Below are 18,079 nucleotides of genomic sequence, written 5' to 3' on the forward strand. Positions count from 1 at the left end.
ATGAATACAAAAGTTAGGTGACCCTCCCCTCAACAAAAAATAAAAAGACATGACCCTCCCCTATTTTCCTCCGGTGGTCCATTCCATAAATACCGAACGGTCCCTAATGTGCAATAATATTTTCTTATGAGTACATTTTATACCACAAATATCATTTTTTCAAGGTGACTCCAAGCTTTGTTGCCTTTAAAAAGTAATTAATCTAGTCATCTAGCCTTTCTATTTTAAAAATTCTTTATTTTCTTGTTTTTTCATATGTACTATATCTTTGTTTAATGTCTACAGCTATATTTATAATGTTTTTATATTTAATAGTAGTTAGTATCGGTTCCTCTCCTAAAATGTGTTTCAGGGTGAATTTTCCACACATGACTCAACATGAGAACACTGATGCACGTGGAGAATCCAGGTCATGTAGAAGTGATTTACAGTCTGGAACTTCAGGGGACTGATGGGATTTTAAAGTTGCTCTATGCCGCCTTCTTGTGGTCACATTTGATATTACATGCTTGGAACTGCAGTCTGAATACGGAGCATTTAAACACATGCATCAACACATAACACATTTCATCTATTCTATTACATGCATATATAAATATCTATGCACATATCTGCAGGGGGGTTTTGGCGCTTTTTCCAACACTTTCATAGATTTTTTTGGCTCTTTTTTCACTTTTTCCAGACGTTTACTTGTTAATTTTTGGTTTTTGGCGACTTTTTGTGACACTTTAGTCATTCTTTAACAGCGACTTAAAAACATCCAAACGCTCCAATCCTTCTGGGAGAAACTCGTACGGTCTGACTATCTACAGTCTCGCAGGATTACCTCACACTGTTAAGGTCGAGGTAACTTTATTAATACCCAAAGGTAGATTTGGCTTACAGTGTATGAGTGTGTTGAGTGGGCCAGCCTCCTAGGTCACTGGGTCTACTACCGTAGATATGTCATTTCATATGTTTATCTATGGGTCTGCTATGGCAGGAAACTGTAAATAATTGCTCTCACGGGGAAGCAGATGCAAAGTTACTGGAATCGTGGAGCAACAACTTGCTGAGATATCAGACCTAATGTGCAATTAAATATATTCACAAATATCATTTTTAAAAAGTGACTCCAAGCTTTGTTGCCTTTTTAAAATCAATTCATCTAGTCTTTCTATTTAAAAAAAATCTTTATTTTGTTGTTTTTTCATTTAGGTTTTTATTAATGCCAAATAGTAGTCAGTATCTGTTCCTCTATTAAAACGTGTTTCAGGGTGGGTTTTCCCCCCATGACTCAACATGAGAACACTGATGCCTGAAGAATCCAGGTCACGTAGAAGTGATTTACAGTCTGGAACTTCAGGTGACTCTGATGGGATTTTAAAGTTGTTCTATGCCGCCTTCTTGTGGTCACATTTGATATTACATCTGCATTACATGGAACTGCAGCCTGAATACTGACGGTTCACACACACACACACACACACACACACACACACACACACACACACACACACACACACACACACACACACACACACACACACACACACACACACACACACACACACACACACACACACACACACACATTCTTTGACGCGACTTAAAACAAAGTCTATTTGTCGCATTTTTACGTTTATTGAATTTTTTTTGCATGTATGGTTAAATATGTAGTCCTAAAAGCAAAACTGTTATGTGTACCACTTACTACGTAACGGGATTTCACGGGGAAGCAGATGTAAACTAACTGGAATCATGGTGCAACAACTTGCTGAGAGATAACTAACCTAATGTGCAATAATATATCTAGTCTCGCGGGATTACATTTCCCATCTGCCTATACTGGCCCATCATATCTACATGAACGAGTCATGTTGTGTCTTATCCTAGTATTTTTGGGTTGTGTATAGTCTGTTCTGTCCTTTTTTTGCCTGTTTTGTTGAAATTTTGTAGCATTTTATGTGGTTTTTGACATTTTTAAACAAATATTTTGCACCAATTTCTGAGATTTTAGAGACCAAACAACTAATCTATTCATCCAGAAAATAATCCACTAATCTTTGTAGTTGCAGCTCTAAACCAAACCTTAAAAATGTAGATCTGAGTTTATAGACGACATGAAGAGGAAGATGCAGATATTCACCTTTTGTTTTTAATAACAAAAATAATTTTTCATTTCATTGTCTAACTCTTCAGCGATTCACCGACTGAACAAAAGAACAACAGATTCAAACAGAAAGATTCAAACAAAGATTCAAACGTCTCTGTGTGTGTCTGAAAACAAACGCTCTCTCCATGCTGGACCATCGACAGACTCCAGCAGGAAAACATTCAACTTACAACTCATAACATCACGTCTTAAAATATACAAATGAAATGTCCAAGTGCACTTTGGAAGGAAACAAAAAGAGGATCTTCTCAGCTGCATCTCGTCCCATAATTCTCTCGGTCTGTGAAGCAAAAAAATAAAACCTAAAAGACGAAGGAGGTTTCTTCTTTCTGTGGTGGAGAAAAAAAAAAAAAAAAAAAGTTCCTTGGTTATTCTTCGGAGTAAATTTACATGCTCAAACTTGTACTTTCTGATCATCTGTCCCTGTTGGAGCGAACCGGACCACGGTCCAGTTTGATCCGACCGAGACCGCCTCTTTTCATTTGACCAAATCTCAGCTGTTTGTAGTTTTAAGTTCGGTCCAAAGACCAAACGAGGTCGGTGTGAAAGGGCCCTCAAGTTCTTCAGTTCGCTCGCACAGTAGCCAACATGAAACCAAAACTAGTCTCTCATGGCCAGACCTTCCTGGCTAGACCACACAGCATTCCTGGATGGGAGGAAAACATGCTCTGGTTTATTGGCATTTCTTTAAACCAATCACAATCATCGTGGGCGGGGCTAAGCTCCGGACGGAGCCACGGTGTCTCTGCTAAATAGTCTCAGGAAGGAACTGGTTTTGGTGGAACATGTGGACCTTCAGAAGTAGTTTTAGTCGTGGGACAGAAAACTCAGATTGGACAGACAGGCTAGCTAGCTGTCTGGATTTCATTCCGGTGTCACATGGCCTTAAAAGTCATATTATAAGTCTTATATTTGGGCCATTCTGCTAAATCAGCTGTTGTTGAAGTTGAATTTACACATTTAATATATAAATGTACTGTTAATGTTGTATTTAAAAGGAGTTCTCCAGTAAGGCTACAATCCCATTGCTACGTTCTGGTTTTTAAGTGTTTGAGTTTAGAGCCCAAAGTGATCTCTGTGCACCTAGAGTTTTTATCTCCAGTAGAAGAACTAATCTCTGTTTAAACCACATCGCCCAAACCTCATATCTCATCGTCATCCTGGTAGACTGGGCATAAACAGAGCAGGGGGAATGAGAGGAGGAAACGTAGCAGCTTTGTAAACCAAAGGTAGCGGTGTAAATCTAGCCTAATTCCTTGTATCCCTTCCACTAAGACAGTTTAAATGTGAGCAGCAGATAAGAGGGGGGGTATCCTGACAGGTGTGTTCAGGTCTTACCTCAGTCTTTGGAGCTGGACTGGAAGCCCTGCTGAGCCTGGAACACATCAACACACATCATCACTTCAGACTCTCAGAGACACTCCTCCGCTCAGCAACAAACTGAAGGTCACGTCAGAAGGTCTAAACTACATCTGAACTTAAAGAAGAAAGTCAGATAAAGCGATATCAATTTTGAAAATAAAAGGGACCCAAACGTTGAAAAGAACAAACAAAAAAAGTAGAAAAAAGCAGCTAAAAGGTTGAGATAGGGACAACAAACTAACCCTAACAGGAGTTGGTTTTGTTTTCATGGTCGACAGAAGACAACACAAGGGTTAAAGTATCAGCACCGTTTTAACCCTTGTGTTTGTTTTTTCCAATGTTTTAAATTGTTACATTTTTCTTCTACACATTTTCAGCTCTTATTTCTACGTCCAATATTTTCTGATATGAAACAAAAATTGAAAACGGGACCCGAAGTCAACACAAGGGTTCAAAGTATTGTTTGAGCATCGGTGTGGGAAAGCAAACCCAACCCTAGTGTTGACTGCTGATGATTGGAGGATGTAAACCTGTTACTGACTGCAGTGCACCACAGTGGCATAGTCCATTTGTTTTAGACGCATGTAGTAAATGACCAAAGAGTGTTTCCAATGACATCATTTATTTCTTAATGTTCGTAACATAACAAAATACAGCCACTTAGTTCCTACTAGAGCCAGCTGCTTTCCACTCATAAAGGAGAACTAGGGGTGTCACAGTTTGGTACGTTTTCAATACAGCAAAAAGAAAGAAATGCCAGAGATTTGTTTACATTAACATGGTTATTTTGAAAAACATTTCACAAAGACATTTCCCTTCATTTGTGCCCTTCATTTACACGCAAACAGAGAATTTGCCTCTGAAAACGAGTCTTTCTAAAAACAGCCAGAGCGTTTGCACGTAAACTGAGACAAACGGAGGTTTAGGCAGCCGACAGAGAGAGAGAAAGTGATTGGTTGCTGTTGTTGCTATTATTTGGATTCTGATTGGCCAACGTGGGCTTTAGCTTCTCGATACACCGCCACCTTCAGGTGTGTCGTGCTCCTGACGGCATATATACACACGGGGAAGTGTAAACAAACACTTTTCTGTAAACTGACAGCTGTGCACGATGTTATTTTAGAAAACTGAGAGGTTGAAATGTCCGTTTATGAAAATAGCCGGGCACGTGGAAACGTAGCATTTGGGATTTTGTTTTTTTGTACAAAGTAGGAATTACAGTCTGGCTGAAATGGGCTCGTGAAGGAATAGTGTAACGGGGCTCAATTCCTTTAACCATGTTCCTAAAACCTGTGTTTTCCACTACAGAGTAGGGTCTCATATCAGCAGCTATAAATGTACCAATCACCGTGGTGATGCTGTTTGAATCAGATGGAAATTGCTGCTTAAATGCTGTGGGGATAGTTTGCAGCGTGTGTGTTGCTTCTCGATTTCGTCTAGTCCCAGTTATTGACTCACTGAGGTGATGTCGGCCTAAATGAGCTGACAGGTTTGTAGTATTCCCACTGGTGTAGCCTATTCTCGTGTAGCAGATGAGACATACCGTTGTTGTTTTCATCCACCACTCTCTTGCCATCACCCTCATAACTTACTAATAGGCACATTAACGTTACTAGGCATATTACAACGAGCTAGTTCAGCGTAGCATGCCTGACTGGAGTAGAGTGGTTTTCTTTGGGAGTGGGAGGGGCAGACAGCGCGTTACGTCGTTTGGGCTGCCTTGTTGAGTGCCGCGGCACTGGGAAGATTATATGTCACACAATTTAATTTAATTTTCTAAATAAAATAGGATTGGTCCAACAAATCGTTCGGTTTGTAATGCGTACTAGGCCTGCACGATTCGGGGGAAAATATGAATCAGGATTTTTTTTGCTTAAAATTGATTGAAGTGTAATGTTCATTGCACACATGAACCATGAAATACATTTTATGCTTATTCATGCTTAATTACTCATTTCCAAGAAACTTCTGAGCACATTTATGGTAAACACAAGATTTAAAGTGGTGCTTTTGCAGGATTAATTGTGGAGAAACTCAGTTTTACAGATGGTTAATTAACTACATTTATATTGTGCTTTTCTAGTCTTAACCACCTCTCAAAGAGCACAGCTCTGTCAATTAAATCAACTAATCGATTAGTCGACAAAACCTATAAGTGTTAATCGACTAAGAAGTTCTTTAGTCAAGAGCAGCCCTACTATCTGGACTAAATCTGGCCCTGATACAGGCTCAATCTGGACTAAATCTGGCCCTGATAACGGCTCTAACTGAACTCCTTCAACATGTCTTTACATCATTAAAACATGTCAATGTCAATAAATTAATTGGAGAAAATAAAAAATATAATGGTGAACAGGGGTGAATCGAGATTGCGATTTTATAGCAATTTATTGTGCAGGCCTAATGCGTACCTAATGGAAAGACTCGTACCAAACGGTTCAATACGAATACATACATTATATCGTTTAGGGCTGTGCTCGATTAAAGAAATTCTTAGTCGACTCACACTCATTCAGTTGTACCGACTAATCAATTAGTTGATTTAATGGACAGATCTGTAAATCTGAGTTTCTCCACAAAGAGTCGTGCTAAAAGCACCACTTTAATTCTTGTGTTTACCAGAGATGTGCTCGTACGTTTTTTTGGAAATAAAGTCATTCAGCGTGAAAACAGCATCAGACATGACTAATGGACTAAAGAGATCTAAGCTGACTAAGACCAAAACCACCGATTAGTCGACTAATCCACTAAGAGGGAGCAGCTCTAATATCGTTAATACACCCCTAAGGAAAAACCTAACATGCATCTACCTCACAAGTCTAAAACAAATCAACCGTGGTGGCTTTCTTTTGAATGACAAAGGGGTCACTACACTAGAGGCAAGCTGTCTGCTTCTCCATTCATGCAACAGTTGCCTCTTGGTTATGACACCTGTAGTTGACAGTGAACCAGCGCCCCGAGTGGCGGGAGGTTGAAACCAATCAATACCAAAACAAACCAAAATGGCTGTAACACTGACCATGTAGCTGCCGGTGTGGAAGCCACACATGTACCACAGCATCAACATGCTGGAGGAGGCGTCCACGGCCGCAGAGCTCGACTCTTTCCCACCAAACGCCCACAGAGGAGGAGGAGGAGGAGGAGGAGGGATGAAGGCCACGGCATCCTGGAGAGGGACACACAATCCGAATCAGAAAACGTCATTAATCCCCTCAGAGAAACGGAAATGATTTTGTAGTGCAGTGTGAACATAAAATATTGCCGCCAATAATATACCACCAATAGGTGACTGTGAGCCGGCTACAGAGCTCCGCCAGATGATGCTCCGTTCAGGGGCCCTGGTGCTGGAGTTTAGCCCGAAAAAGTGAGCGTCATGCGGAGAGGACAGTTAGGTTTAGGCACCAAAACAACTTGTTAAGTTTAGTGAAAAAGATCGGATTTGGATTAAAAACACTCCAGAGGAACGAACAAGTGTTTCCTGGGTTAAAGACTTTTGTTTTCGCTGCATAGTGAACTCCGCTCCCTGTCTTGAACACGCTGTGTATGTTGTTGACACCACGTTGTGATATTTCATCCTGATTCTTTTTCCATTGGATTTTGAAGTGAATGAGTGTTTCAGCACGGCTTGCCCGAGAGGCTCTATACTGGAAAGGGGATTTAATTCTTGCATGTTTTGTCGTGCATGTTCAGTAAGCTTTCTTCTCAAATTGCACCTTGGGAATAAGCACAGAGTGAACAGAAGTAGCAGCAGTGAAGAGACTGAACATGCTGCTGATAGATTATTGAAGTGAGGAAACAGCATTTTAAACTTTTTAGCTGTGGACATCTCAGGTTTGTTTCCAAACAATGTCTCATTGTATCTGTGTACAGTGACAAATAAAGGATCATATCTGATCAACAGAGATCACAAATAAACACAGAGTCTTAGTTGGTCTGTTTTACCCCAGAGGCCGACCGAGGAGACGGAGGAGGAGGAAACGGAGGGAAGAAAGAGAAGCTGTGATTGGCCGGTTTCTCTGCTTCGTCTCTCTGCTGGTTTCCTCTCTTCTTCTCGTCTTCTTTCTCCACTTTCCTCCGATTACTGGCTCTCTCTTTCACCTGCCGACAGACAACACACCACACACGTAAAGCCTCGGCTTCGTCCCGATCTCTCAAACAAACGGTGGCCATGGAACAGGGTAGATGCATTCCTAAATTATTCATTTTATAAAAATCAAGCAAATACTAAGATGTGTGGGTTCCAGGATGGGAAGCTTTCCAATCATAATAAACTGAATATTACTTTTAATTTAAAAAAAAAAAAATAATAATTTTTAAATAAGAACTCCTGGAACTTTACAGACAACACACTCAATTATTCAAAAGGTTGATGGTTGATTTTACGTTTACAGTATTAATTATATTTGTCTCTACTAGGACAAATCTGTTTTCCAGGATACTAAAAAGTGATTTTAATGGTTTAATGGTTCCCAGGATGACAGACCTGAGCCCTGAGTGACAGGACCTGTATCATAAATACATGGAGAGTTTCCCCTCGGTTTGTGGAAGACTTCTCTCTGTATTTTGCGTGTGATTTAGGCCAAATCAGTTTATCTTTTATCTTTGTGGTAGTTTTGCGTCTCTTTTTCACATCATTTTAGGACATTTAGGACTTTTTAACAGCGAATATTCAAAGCTTCAGTGGCGGCAGCAGTTCCAACCGCACTTGAAGGCATCTTTAGGAAAGAGAGAGAAAATAAAAGTGGAAGAAGCGAGAGATGAAGCGACTGCTGTGTTCTTGCAGGACACAGTCGCCTGCTGTTACACTAACTCCCGGGCCGTTCAGGGCTTACTTTTCGTCTTTTTAACTTCGTAGTAGACCGACGGGTCTGACAGCGGGTCAGCGGTATATATTTACCCACCGCAGGTTAACGACAGGTTGCTTTTCTCTCCTGAAGTTGACTCAGTCTTTACTTTCTGCTGCAGGCGTTCAAAACAAACAGACGTTTTCACCGGACTGTCTGACGAGTGACGACAGACCAGTGTTTTATGGGGACTCAAGCCCCCCAATGTTTTTTAAATCAACACTTTTGCAAGGCACTGTGTCACATTCTCATGAGGGGCTGAGCCCCCGCCGCCTAAAGGTCTGATCCTATAATCGCCCCCGTATCCGGCACCTCACTATAGGGCTGTCAACGAATATTCTAAATTCGACTATATATTTGAATAGTTTTAAAAAAAAAAAGAAAAATTAATATTCAAAATAAAAAAAATAAAAAAAAAGTACAACACGACACCCCTCCCCAAGACCCACCACGCGCACCAATCACCGACAGCCCACCGACAATATACACTCCACCGTTGCACTCACCAATGAAAAACCTATGAGATACCTAACACCATACTACATAATATAATTTCACCAATCAAGATTTTTTAGTTACTCCATAACCATATACAAGTAGACCATATATGTTATACAATTACGGATATCACTCCTTACATTGAATTGAAAACAAACTGTTGTACAGGAGGCCTAGCCCATGGAAACTTCTTCCACCTGGAAATACATTGTTTGGCTCATCACTACCTTCTAGATTACAATAAATTATTATTACTGTGTAGAGGAGTGGGTGAATGGCTGTACGCGTAGTCAGGGGCGCCGCCAGGAATTTTGGGCCCCATGACAAAAAATCCAATTGGGCCTCCTTTGCGTAGCTGTTGTCACCACATCTCTAGGACCTAACTGTCCCATCAAAAGCTTTACAGAACTCTAAAGGCTTGCAACTGTCTTGCTGCTTGTAGTTCAATACTAGTACTAGCACAATATTTACTGCTGGTGTTTTGTACATGCATGCAAGCAGGGGTTAAATTGGAATTAGTTATGTGGAGGGGCTCTCTCTAGGGGGGTCCGGGAATTTTTTTTTAAAATAAACCGTTAAATGGCACTTTCTGGAGAGTTTTGTGCTAAGAAATGGAGAAATTGAGTCTTACATGATATGTGCAAAACTGCAAGGTTAAGAGCCTATACTCTGCATTGTTGTAGTATCAACAGGTATTAGGTCATTTGCATTACTGTTAATCAGTCATCACTTGATTACACATTATATGACCTTGTTATGATATAATAAGTGCCCCATACAATGTGCCAAACATAATGTGCCACATGAAGAGACAGACATGCAGCATATGACAGTAGCAACAGCTGAGAAGATTTGGGTCTGTGGTCACCAGGTCCACTTCACACAAACTTCCTTCTCCCATTCTCTCTCTTTACTACTACTACTACTACTACTACTACTACTACTACTACTACTACTACTACTACTACTACTACTACTACCCACACACACAGCACCGCTGGAGGAGATGCGACAGCGAGGACCGGTTCCACGGCTTGGTCAGCCACATGAACTCGTAGCGGCCGGTGGAGCTCCCGAGCACCGGGCTTCCACCGCTGCGTACGGGGTTTTTAGCTTTACGCCGCCTTCACACTGGCAGTTGAAATCAGCTCCGATACGGCTTCGAAATGACCGGAAGTCATTCATTTCCTGTGGAGATTCGCAGAGCGCATGCGAATGGGTCCGAACGAGTGCGGTGCGGAAAAACTCGTGTCAGTTGGTCATCCGGATGCGTTCAAAAAATTTAACTCTTGCGATTCCTATCCGACGGAAGTTAGCGTTGCTATGGTACTGATAAACAAACCTGCTAATGCTAATTGCTTAGCTAGCAACAGACGTCTAACTGTTGACATTATACCTCTATAACACATTTAACCGTCGTGACAGGTCATCGTCCTGGGCAACTGTACTCCACGCAGCAGCCTTTCTATTTCTATCTGTATAAGAGAGGTCAGAGAGAATCGGACATTCAGACACTTATCAGTCCTTCTAGTTGTTCTGACATTTTTGTAAATTGCTTTCGAAGCTCTTCAACGGTGCAGTACGACGTCCGCTGGGGGCGTATTGCGTATTACGGAGCTGATTTCAACTGCCAGTGTGAAGGCGCCGTTAGGAGACGGCATTCTGTCGGTTAGTCCTACCGACGGAGACACTTTGGCGTTGTGTAGTTGACCCGCGGTGGTGAATTGTCTGCAGTTCTGGGCGGGTTGTTGTGTTCTGATTGTTGTCATCTCAAAGACAAAATAGACATGCCATTTCAAACATCTTTCATTTATTGTCAGAAATATGTTTTCAAAAGCATCACTTTCATCATATTTTTTGTAAGCAGCAAGCAGGCACATCCGGACACGAGTAGGCTTATGTGCTGGGGCTGAGCCCTGGAGAGCCCCGGCCCGATTTAACCCCTGCCTGCAAGTCTAGTATGTTAAATCCAAGCTAAAGACCTATCTTTTTGATGTTGCTTTTCTTTAAATAATCTATTTTATTAACTTTAATTTCTTATACTGCACTGTAACTTTTATTCTTATACTGCACTATCAATTTTATTCTTGTCTTTTAATGTTTTTAATTTGTTTATTATTGTTTTTTAATTGTTTTCTAACTGCTCTTTAATGTTTTATGTAAAGCACTTTGAATTGCCCTGTTGCTGAAATGTGCTATATAAATAAAGCTGCCTTGCCTGGCCTATGTAGTTCACTATTTGATGCAAGGTTGCCATATACTAATAAATAGCACTAACACTACAGAACATTGACCCAAATTACCTAGTTCTGTATCACCACCACTTTATTACATACATTAGATACGATAGATTTTTTTGTGTTTGTGTGTGTGTGCAAGCTTCTCAAATAAATTGCCCTTCATGATGGGAATAATAAAGTCTGTATCTATAGATGTCATTCCATAATTCAATCTAAATGAACATAAACTGGATTATTTTAATATTGTCTGTATCTTACATGCAGGCTCAGGTAAGCTACTCACTGTTTCCAACTGTCCAGCATCCAGTACAGACAGTAGGTTTTTTATTTTATTTCATAATGATCATGTGATAAAATAATTGTTATTAATGTGTTTGATTTTTTTGTCATTAACAAATATTTCATTTTCTTTTTTTGTAATGGTAAAAAGAGCAAGAGAGACAGAAATCCCCACAGACTCCCTGCAATGATGCTAACTGGCTAATGTCATTGAACACAACGTTGCTCACCTTCTTCACTGGGACAGGGAGGGGCTCAGTTAGGGGGAGACTGGGGTGCTGCTGACTCATCTGTTGTTAAGTCTGCTAAAAGGGGCAGGGACAATGATTTAATATGAATATCTTGCTAAACGTTTCCTTGCACTGATTAAATGGTGATTAAATGTAGGCTAGCACTAGTCTGTAGCTTACTTCACAATGGACATTAAGCCAACAAGTTAATACCACTCACAGACTACCACCCACCTTTCTTCCTTTGTCTTTCCTCTCTCTCTATTTTCTCTCTTTCCTTTTTTGAAAACCAGATTTTGATTTAACGTTACTTGGCAACATTGTGGTCACTGTAGTTCTGGCGCATCAACTGACTGCAACTAAACACCATCAAGCAGTGCGCTAAGGCAGGACCAAACCATTTCATGCAAATACAGGGGGGTGGTCGGTCAATATGGATGTTTACTTTTTGGTCACTGGGAATATTTAACTTTTACTGCCAAAAACAAGTAAAAACAAAGAGATCGTCAATTTTACTATTATATTTGAAATATATATACTGAATGATGATGGTTTAATAATTTTATATTAGTTTTTACCTATTTTTTGGGGCCCCTGTCAGTCATGGGCCCTTGGAATTGTCCTAACTTTTCCCCCCCTATACGGCGCCCCTGCGCGTAGTGAAACTACTATACAAGTGTTTTCTTATATCCTGTCCAATATGTTGTGCCCATATATTTGTTAGTCTAACCAACAGGAGGCAGAGAGCTAATATGCCTAAGTACTTCTGTGTTAAAGATGAGAGTTAGACCAGGTTAACACGTAGCCTTCTTCTGATTACTGAAGGGAAATTAAGTAGTCTAAGTAATGATTTACTCATAAAGCAACTTTAAATAGGCCTAAAGCAACTACTAAAAAAGCACAGATGGAAGCCTGACAGAGACACAATTATAGGTTAATAAATAACATGGGTCAGATAATTTCAGATACGCTTTTAAAAATTTGACATAGGTGACATTGCATTATGTCAGTTGCCATCACATCACATAAATAGCCTAACTGTTACCTTTATCTGACGTTAATCAGCACCTGGCCTTTCTAAAACCTTTTAGTTTTCTAGCCATTCCACCACTTTTCTAACTGTCCCCAACTAATGGGAAGGACGGACGGTGTGATAGGCTAGCCTATTGACACCAGTGTTGGACAAGTTAATTCCAAAATGTAATACATTAGTGATTACTAGTTACTGTCATTTGAGAGTAATTAGTTATATTACAGTTTCTGAATTGTAAGGACTACTTTTGCGTTACTTTTGAGTTACTTTCACCAAAATAAAAGCGGGAGGATTCTTGGCAGGTAGCTTGTGAATTTCAGCAGGGGGTCAACAAAGTCTCATCTTTATCCACTTTAATACATCATCATTTATTCATATTATTTTGTATTATTAATCTGCCGCTGCAAAGGAACTAAAGCTATAAAATAAATAGTTAAGTAAAACATTCAATAGCCTACTTGACTCTGAATAGTGGTGGACTAGAAGTAGCCTAATAATTAGGATTAAATGAAAAATACCCAATTAAAATTGAATCAAAGTTGCAGACGGAAGGCTATAGTTACTTTCCACCCCTGATAAAATGTAATATTACGTGTAGCAAGACTAAACATTCATTCTCGACATGTGTCAGTTGCGCTGTCACATTGCGGTTGTCACTGACAGGACACAGATGTTGTCAGTTACCGTCTCTGACTTCTGGTTCTGACCACGGGGAACAGTGATGGGACAGCTTGCTTCAACGCAGCGTAAACAACTCCGGAAAATAATGTCCGTGTCGCAAATGTATCTCTGCAGTCATTTCAACCAATGAATTGTGAAGTGTTACTCCCATCACTGATGGACACTATGAACGCTTTTTTCTTATCATCCATTTATTTGTAATATCAATATGTTTCGGGGGGTGTGGAGTATTTGTTTATGGGACTGTGTTTGTTACCTGTTGCCCCTTGGTGACTGATGTCCATGTCTGTCTTGCACACAGTGCAGAGGTTCTATATACTGTCTCTGTGAGGTAGCCTGGACATGTGGAGGTGTGATGAGGTTCTATATACTGTCTCTGTGAGGTAGCCTGGACATGTGGAGGTGTAATGAGGTTCTATATACTGTCTCTGTGAGGTAGCCTGGACATGTGGAGGTGTGATGAGGTTCTATATACTGTCTCTGTGAGGTAGCCTGGACATGTGGAGGTGTAATGAGGTTCTATATACTGTCTCTGTGAGGTAGCCTGGACATGTGGAGGTGTAATGAGGTTCTATATACTGTCTCTGTGAGGTAGCCTGGACATGTGGAGGTGTGATGAGGTTCTATATACTGTCTCTGTGAGGTAGCCTGGACATGTGGAGGTGTGATGAGGTTCTATATACTGTCTCTGTGAGGTAGCCTGGACATGTGGAGGCCTGATGAGGTTCTATATACTGTCAGGGAATGCAGCCTTACCTGCGAGGTATTCTCCTCTCTCATTCTCTCCTCTCCTCTCTCCCCCTGGCTCTGATCTCTCCTTCTCTCCTCTCCTCTCTCCCCCTGGTTCTCCTGTCTCCTTCTCTCCTCTCCTCTCTCCCCCTGGCTCTCCTCTCTCCTTCTTTCGCCTCCTCTCTCCCCCTGGCTCTCCTCTCTCCTTCTTTCGCCCCTGGCTCTCCTCTTTCTTCCTCATCTTCCAGTCCACTTTGCCGTTGGTTACGATGACCTGCCAGCTGCTGCCCTGCAGGAACAACAGAGTTTAACTATAAAGCTTCTACTGTAAAAAAATAAGACAAAACTACTAAAAACTAGTTGCATTGCACAACTTTGAAAAAAGTATCAAAAATGTTGGGGAAAAAAGGGCCGAAAACTTCAAAAGACCCATCAAAAACTACACAAAAGTTGACACCAAAGCTGAAGCTCCTTAAAGCTGCATTCGTCCACCAGGGGGAGACTCCACTGGCCCCAAACACAACTCTGTTTCTATAGAAGTCTCTGAGAACATGAGCCCACTTCTCTCTTCATTTATTACCTCAGGAAACATTTTCAGAATGAGTTTATGGTCTCAATCTCTAGTTTCTTCAACACACGATTTTTTAAATATCACATAAAAGTGAACTTTGTGATGTATAAAACTAGTAGGGTACCGAAATCACACACCGACGGACACTGACACTGTCAGACACACACACACACACACACACACACACACACACACACACACACACACACACACACACACCCCCCCCCAAACACACACACACACACACCCCCACACACACACACACACACTTTAAAGCCCATTTCAGCACCAAAGCAATTCAAAGTTCTCTACATAAAACATTAAAGGGCAATTCAAAAAGCAATAGAAACTAAAAACAGGCTACAATAGAATAAGATACAAATATTTTTTTGAAGGCTTTTCCCCTCTATTCGATAGTGACAGTGGATAGATAGGAAAGGGGGAAGAGAGATGGGGGATGACAAGCAGAAAAGGGCCACAGGTCAGATTCGAACCTGGGCCGCTGCAAAGAACTCCGCCTACATGGGGCGCACGCTCTCACCGGGTGAGCTGGAGGCTGCCCTTGTCTGTAGGATAGGGTCTGCAGGCCGGGACATCTCTGCAGCATCACACTACTTCATTCACAACGGTTTGACACAGATTTTGCCTAAAACAAATATTGCGCCCCATGCAATTTGGATACTGCACTAGTCCAGGGGTGTCAAACTCAACTTCACTAAGGGCCACACTTGGAAATAAGCATCACATCAGGGGCCAGACATGTAGAGTTTGACATGCTTTTATTTAATCTAAGTCAAATATTTTTGACTGTATTATTGCATGTCTCCTATAGCATTCTCACTTACAGTTATGTCGACATAAAGCCCTAAAAAAGTTCCTTAGCCATCGTAGAGTTTTGCAAATCAAGCAAAAACAATGATTAGGCCTACATTTGGTTTTTTTACAGCAACCTGTTTCACAGCCTAAATATGAAAACTCTCGGCTTCTGGGGGAATTCCTGAATCTCAAAGTTGGCAAATCTGCCAAATTCTGCTTTGAGTGTCTCGTAATTAGAGTTTGAAAAGAGTTTCCCGTATTTTTGGTATCTGCGCACAATTAGGCGGGCCAAAATCTATTGACACATGTGCACTAGTCCATATTGCAATTTCGATAAAATTGCAATTAATTGTGCAGCCCTAGTGTGCGTTGCGAGAAATTAAAACAAATGAAAATGTTTTTCTCCATTCCCCTTTAAACCTAAAGACCAGCGTACGCAGCGTTTGTACCTTGGCTCTGCTCGGTCCGTGGAGCTCGTCGGGGTTCATCAGGCTGTCGGTGTCCACTTCCTCCTCGTTGTTGTAGTCGTCGAAGCGAACGCCGCAGCGCTGACCTTTGACCCACAGAACCACAGCCGGGTAGACCAGACCGTCCTCCACGTACACGGCCCGACAGCGAGCGCCGGGTTTCCAGTCCTGACACACAGACGGCAGCGGGACACTTAAACACAAACTCACAGACACTAGTTTATACGTAGAGGGGTTTTAACAGATTGAAATTAGGGCTGCAACAACGAATCGATAAAATTCGATTACTAAAAAAGTTGGCAACGAATTTAATTATCGATTCGTTGTGTCGCGCAACTATTAGGCCACCTAGTCGTGGAAATAAAAAAAAATAAATTGAGTTGAGCACAGAGAGGAGCAGAGCGGAGCGAAAGAAAAGAAAAAAGAGCAGAGCGGGGGTATAGGGAAATACGGAGAGAGACCGGAGAGACCCGTAACGTTGTTCTGAAACACTCGGCGGAGGCAGAGAAATCAGTACGACCCGAGTCATCCGAGGTGTGGGAGCATTTCACACTAAATCAATCAGAAACGTGTTAATTGCGAGATAAGCAAAAGCGACACGGCATGGCACGGGCGCACCACGGTGATGAGTCAGCACCTAAAACGTAAACATGTTGGAGTCCTTGATGAGGAGGAAGGGAGTTCAACAGCAGGGTAAAGTCACTACACTATCCTACTTCTGTTCCAGTCTGAAGGGAGGAACGTACCGTCCCTCCAGGAGCTCTTCTGGTGCTGCTGTTTACTCGTTATCCAGCTGACTAGCATGACAAGCTAACGTTAGCTCGGTAATAACAGTAATAAAGCAGGGGGGGTATAGTTTGCAAGACTAAAGACACGGTTTTATTCACTCGCCTTTTTGGCCCATTTATTTTTCAATCTGTTGTCATGTATATATTATGTGCTTTGTCCCATATCAGTTATTGTTGACAAATATAATAGTGTGTGGTGTATATACGAACTTAACTTGCACTTACTACAATGATGGTAATAATTTAATGAATAAGTGTGTGTCTGTCTGTCTGTCTTGTCTGTATCTGCTATTTGGGTTACTTACCTTTACACAACTATTAACTAAAACAACAAGTATGTATGTATTGAGTTGATGTAAATCAATGCTTTTGTTTTTTTTATCCGATTCATCGATTAATCGAAAAAATAAATCGACAGATTAATCGATTATTAAAATAATCGTTAGTTGCAGCCCTATTTGAAATGTACCTTAAAATGTAACATGTACCATGAAAAGTAGCTCAGAATTCAGTGTTTCCTCTATATTGATTTTGTAGTGGCTGCCCACCATGGCAAAATTTCTGTACTCTATACACGCTCTATACACACTGAAAGTCCTGATTATTTACATGGAGTCTGGTGGAGATATGCTGGCTCTATACACGCTAAAAGTCCTGATTATTTACATGCAGTCTGGTGGAGATATGCTGGCTCTATACACACTAAAAGTCCTGATTATTTACATGGAGTCTGGTGGAGATATGCTGGCTCTATACACGCTAAAAGTCCTGATTATTTACATGGAGTCTGGTGGAGATATGCTGGCTCTATACACGCTAAAAGTCCTGATTATTTACATGGAGTCTGGTGGGTTTAGTATATTAGACTTAAGAGCTGTTTCTGGTTAAACAGAAAGGTCTTAAAGAGGTTTTAAAAGGTCTATCTCTGTAGGGATCCTTTCCATAATGTAGTCAGATGCTGAGAATATTAATCGGAGTCTGTCAGCAGCAAAAACAGAACTTTTAGTGGACCAAATTGACGATGCACATTTGCACTATAGGGTTACATTACAGCGTTGAGGCTTAATACTGGACCGATGTCAAAGATTGTTGCTCCTATCTGTCACTTACACACAAAGACATGGGAAAATAGGGTTGTAAAAGGTTGAAAAGAAGTGTAACCTGAGAGTTTTGTCTCTGTGTTGGAGGAGCAGCGTCAGGGCTTCTGAGCGCGCTCAGGTCCATGTCCTGCTGGTTCCCGTAGCCGTTGAAACGGACTCGGCAGCGTTCTCCGTCCAGACACAGCACCGTGGCCGGATACAGCCGGCCGTCCTCAGACCACACCGCCCGACACCGAGCACCCACAGCCCACTGACACACACACACACACACACACACACACACACA

At 41.3% G+C, this 18,079-nt stretch overlaps 1 protein-coding gene across 1 annotated transcript in view; it reads right to left on the minus strand.

Annotated features, from left to right (window-relative positions):
• Positions 1-2,115: 2,115 nt before the first annotated feature.
• LOC114561490 (survival motor neuron protein) overlaps positions 2,116-18,079 on the minus strand; it is a 16,862-nt gene continuing 898 nt past the window's right edge. The window contains exons 2-7 of the mRNA XM_028587544.1: positions 17,855-18,043; positions 15,888-16,073; positions 7,460-7,615; positions 6,537-6,683; positions 3,494-3,530; positions 2,116-2,484 (exon numbers count right to left, since the gene is read on the minus strand). Coding sequence (XP_028443345.1) covers positions 3,495-3,530; positions 6,537-6,683; positions 7,460-7,615; positions 15,888-16,073; positions 17,855-18,043 — 714 coding nt within the window. The 3' untranslated portion in view covers positions 2,116-2,484; position 3,494. The remainder of the gene's footprint in view (positions 2,485-3,493; positions 3,531-6,536; positions 6,684-7,459; positions 7,616-15,887; positions 16,074-17,854; positions 18,044-18,079) is intronic.

The sequence above is a fragment of the Perca flavescens genome, chromosome 9 (genome assembly GCF_004354835.1).
Source record: "Perca flavescens isolate YP-PL-M2 chromosome 9, PFLA_1.0, whole genome shotgun sequence".
Lineage (NCBI taxonomy): Eukaryota > Metazoa > Chordata > Actinopteri > Perciformes > Percidae > Perca > Perca flavescens.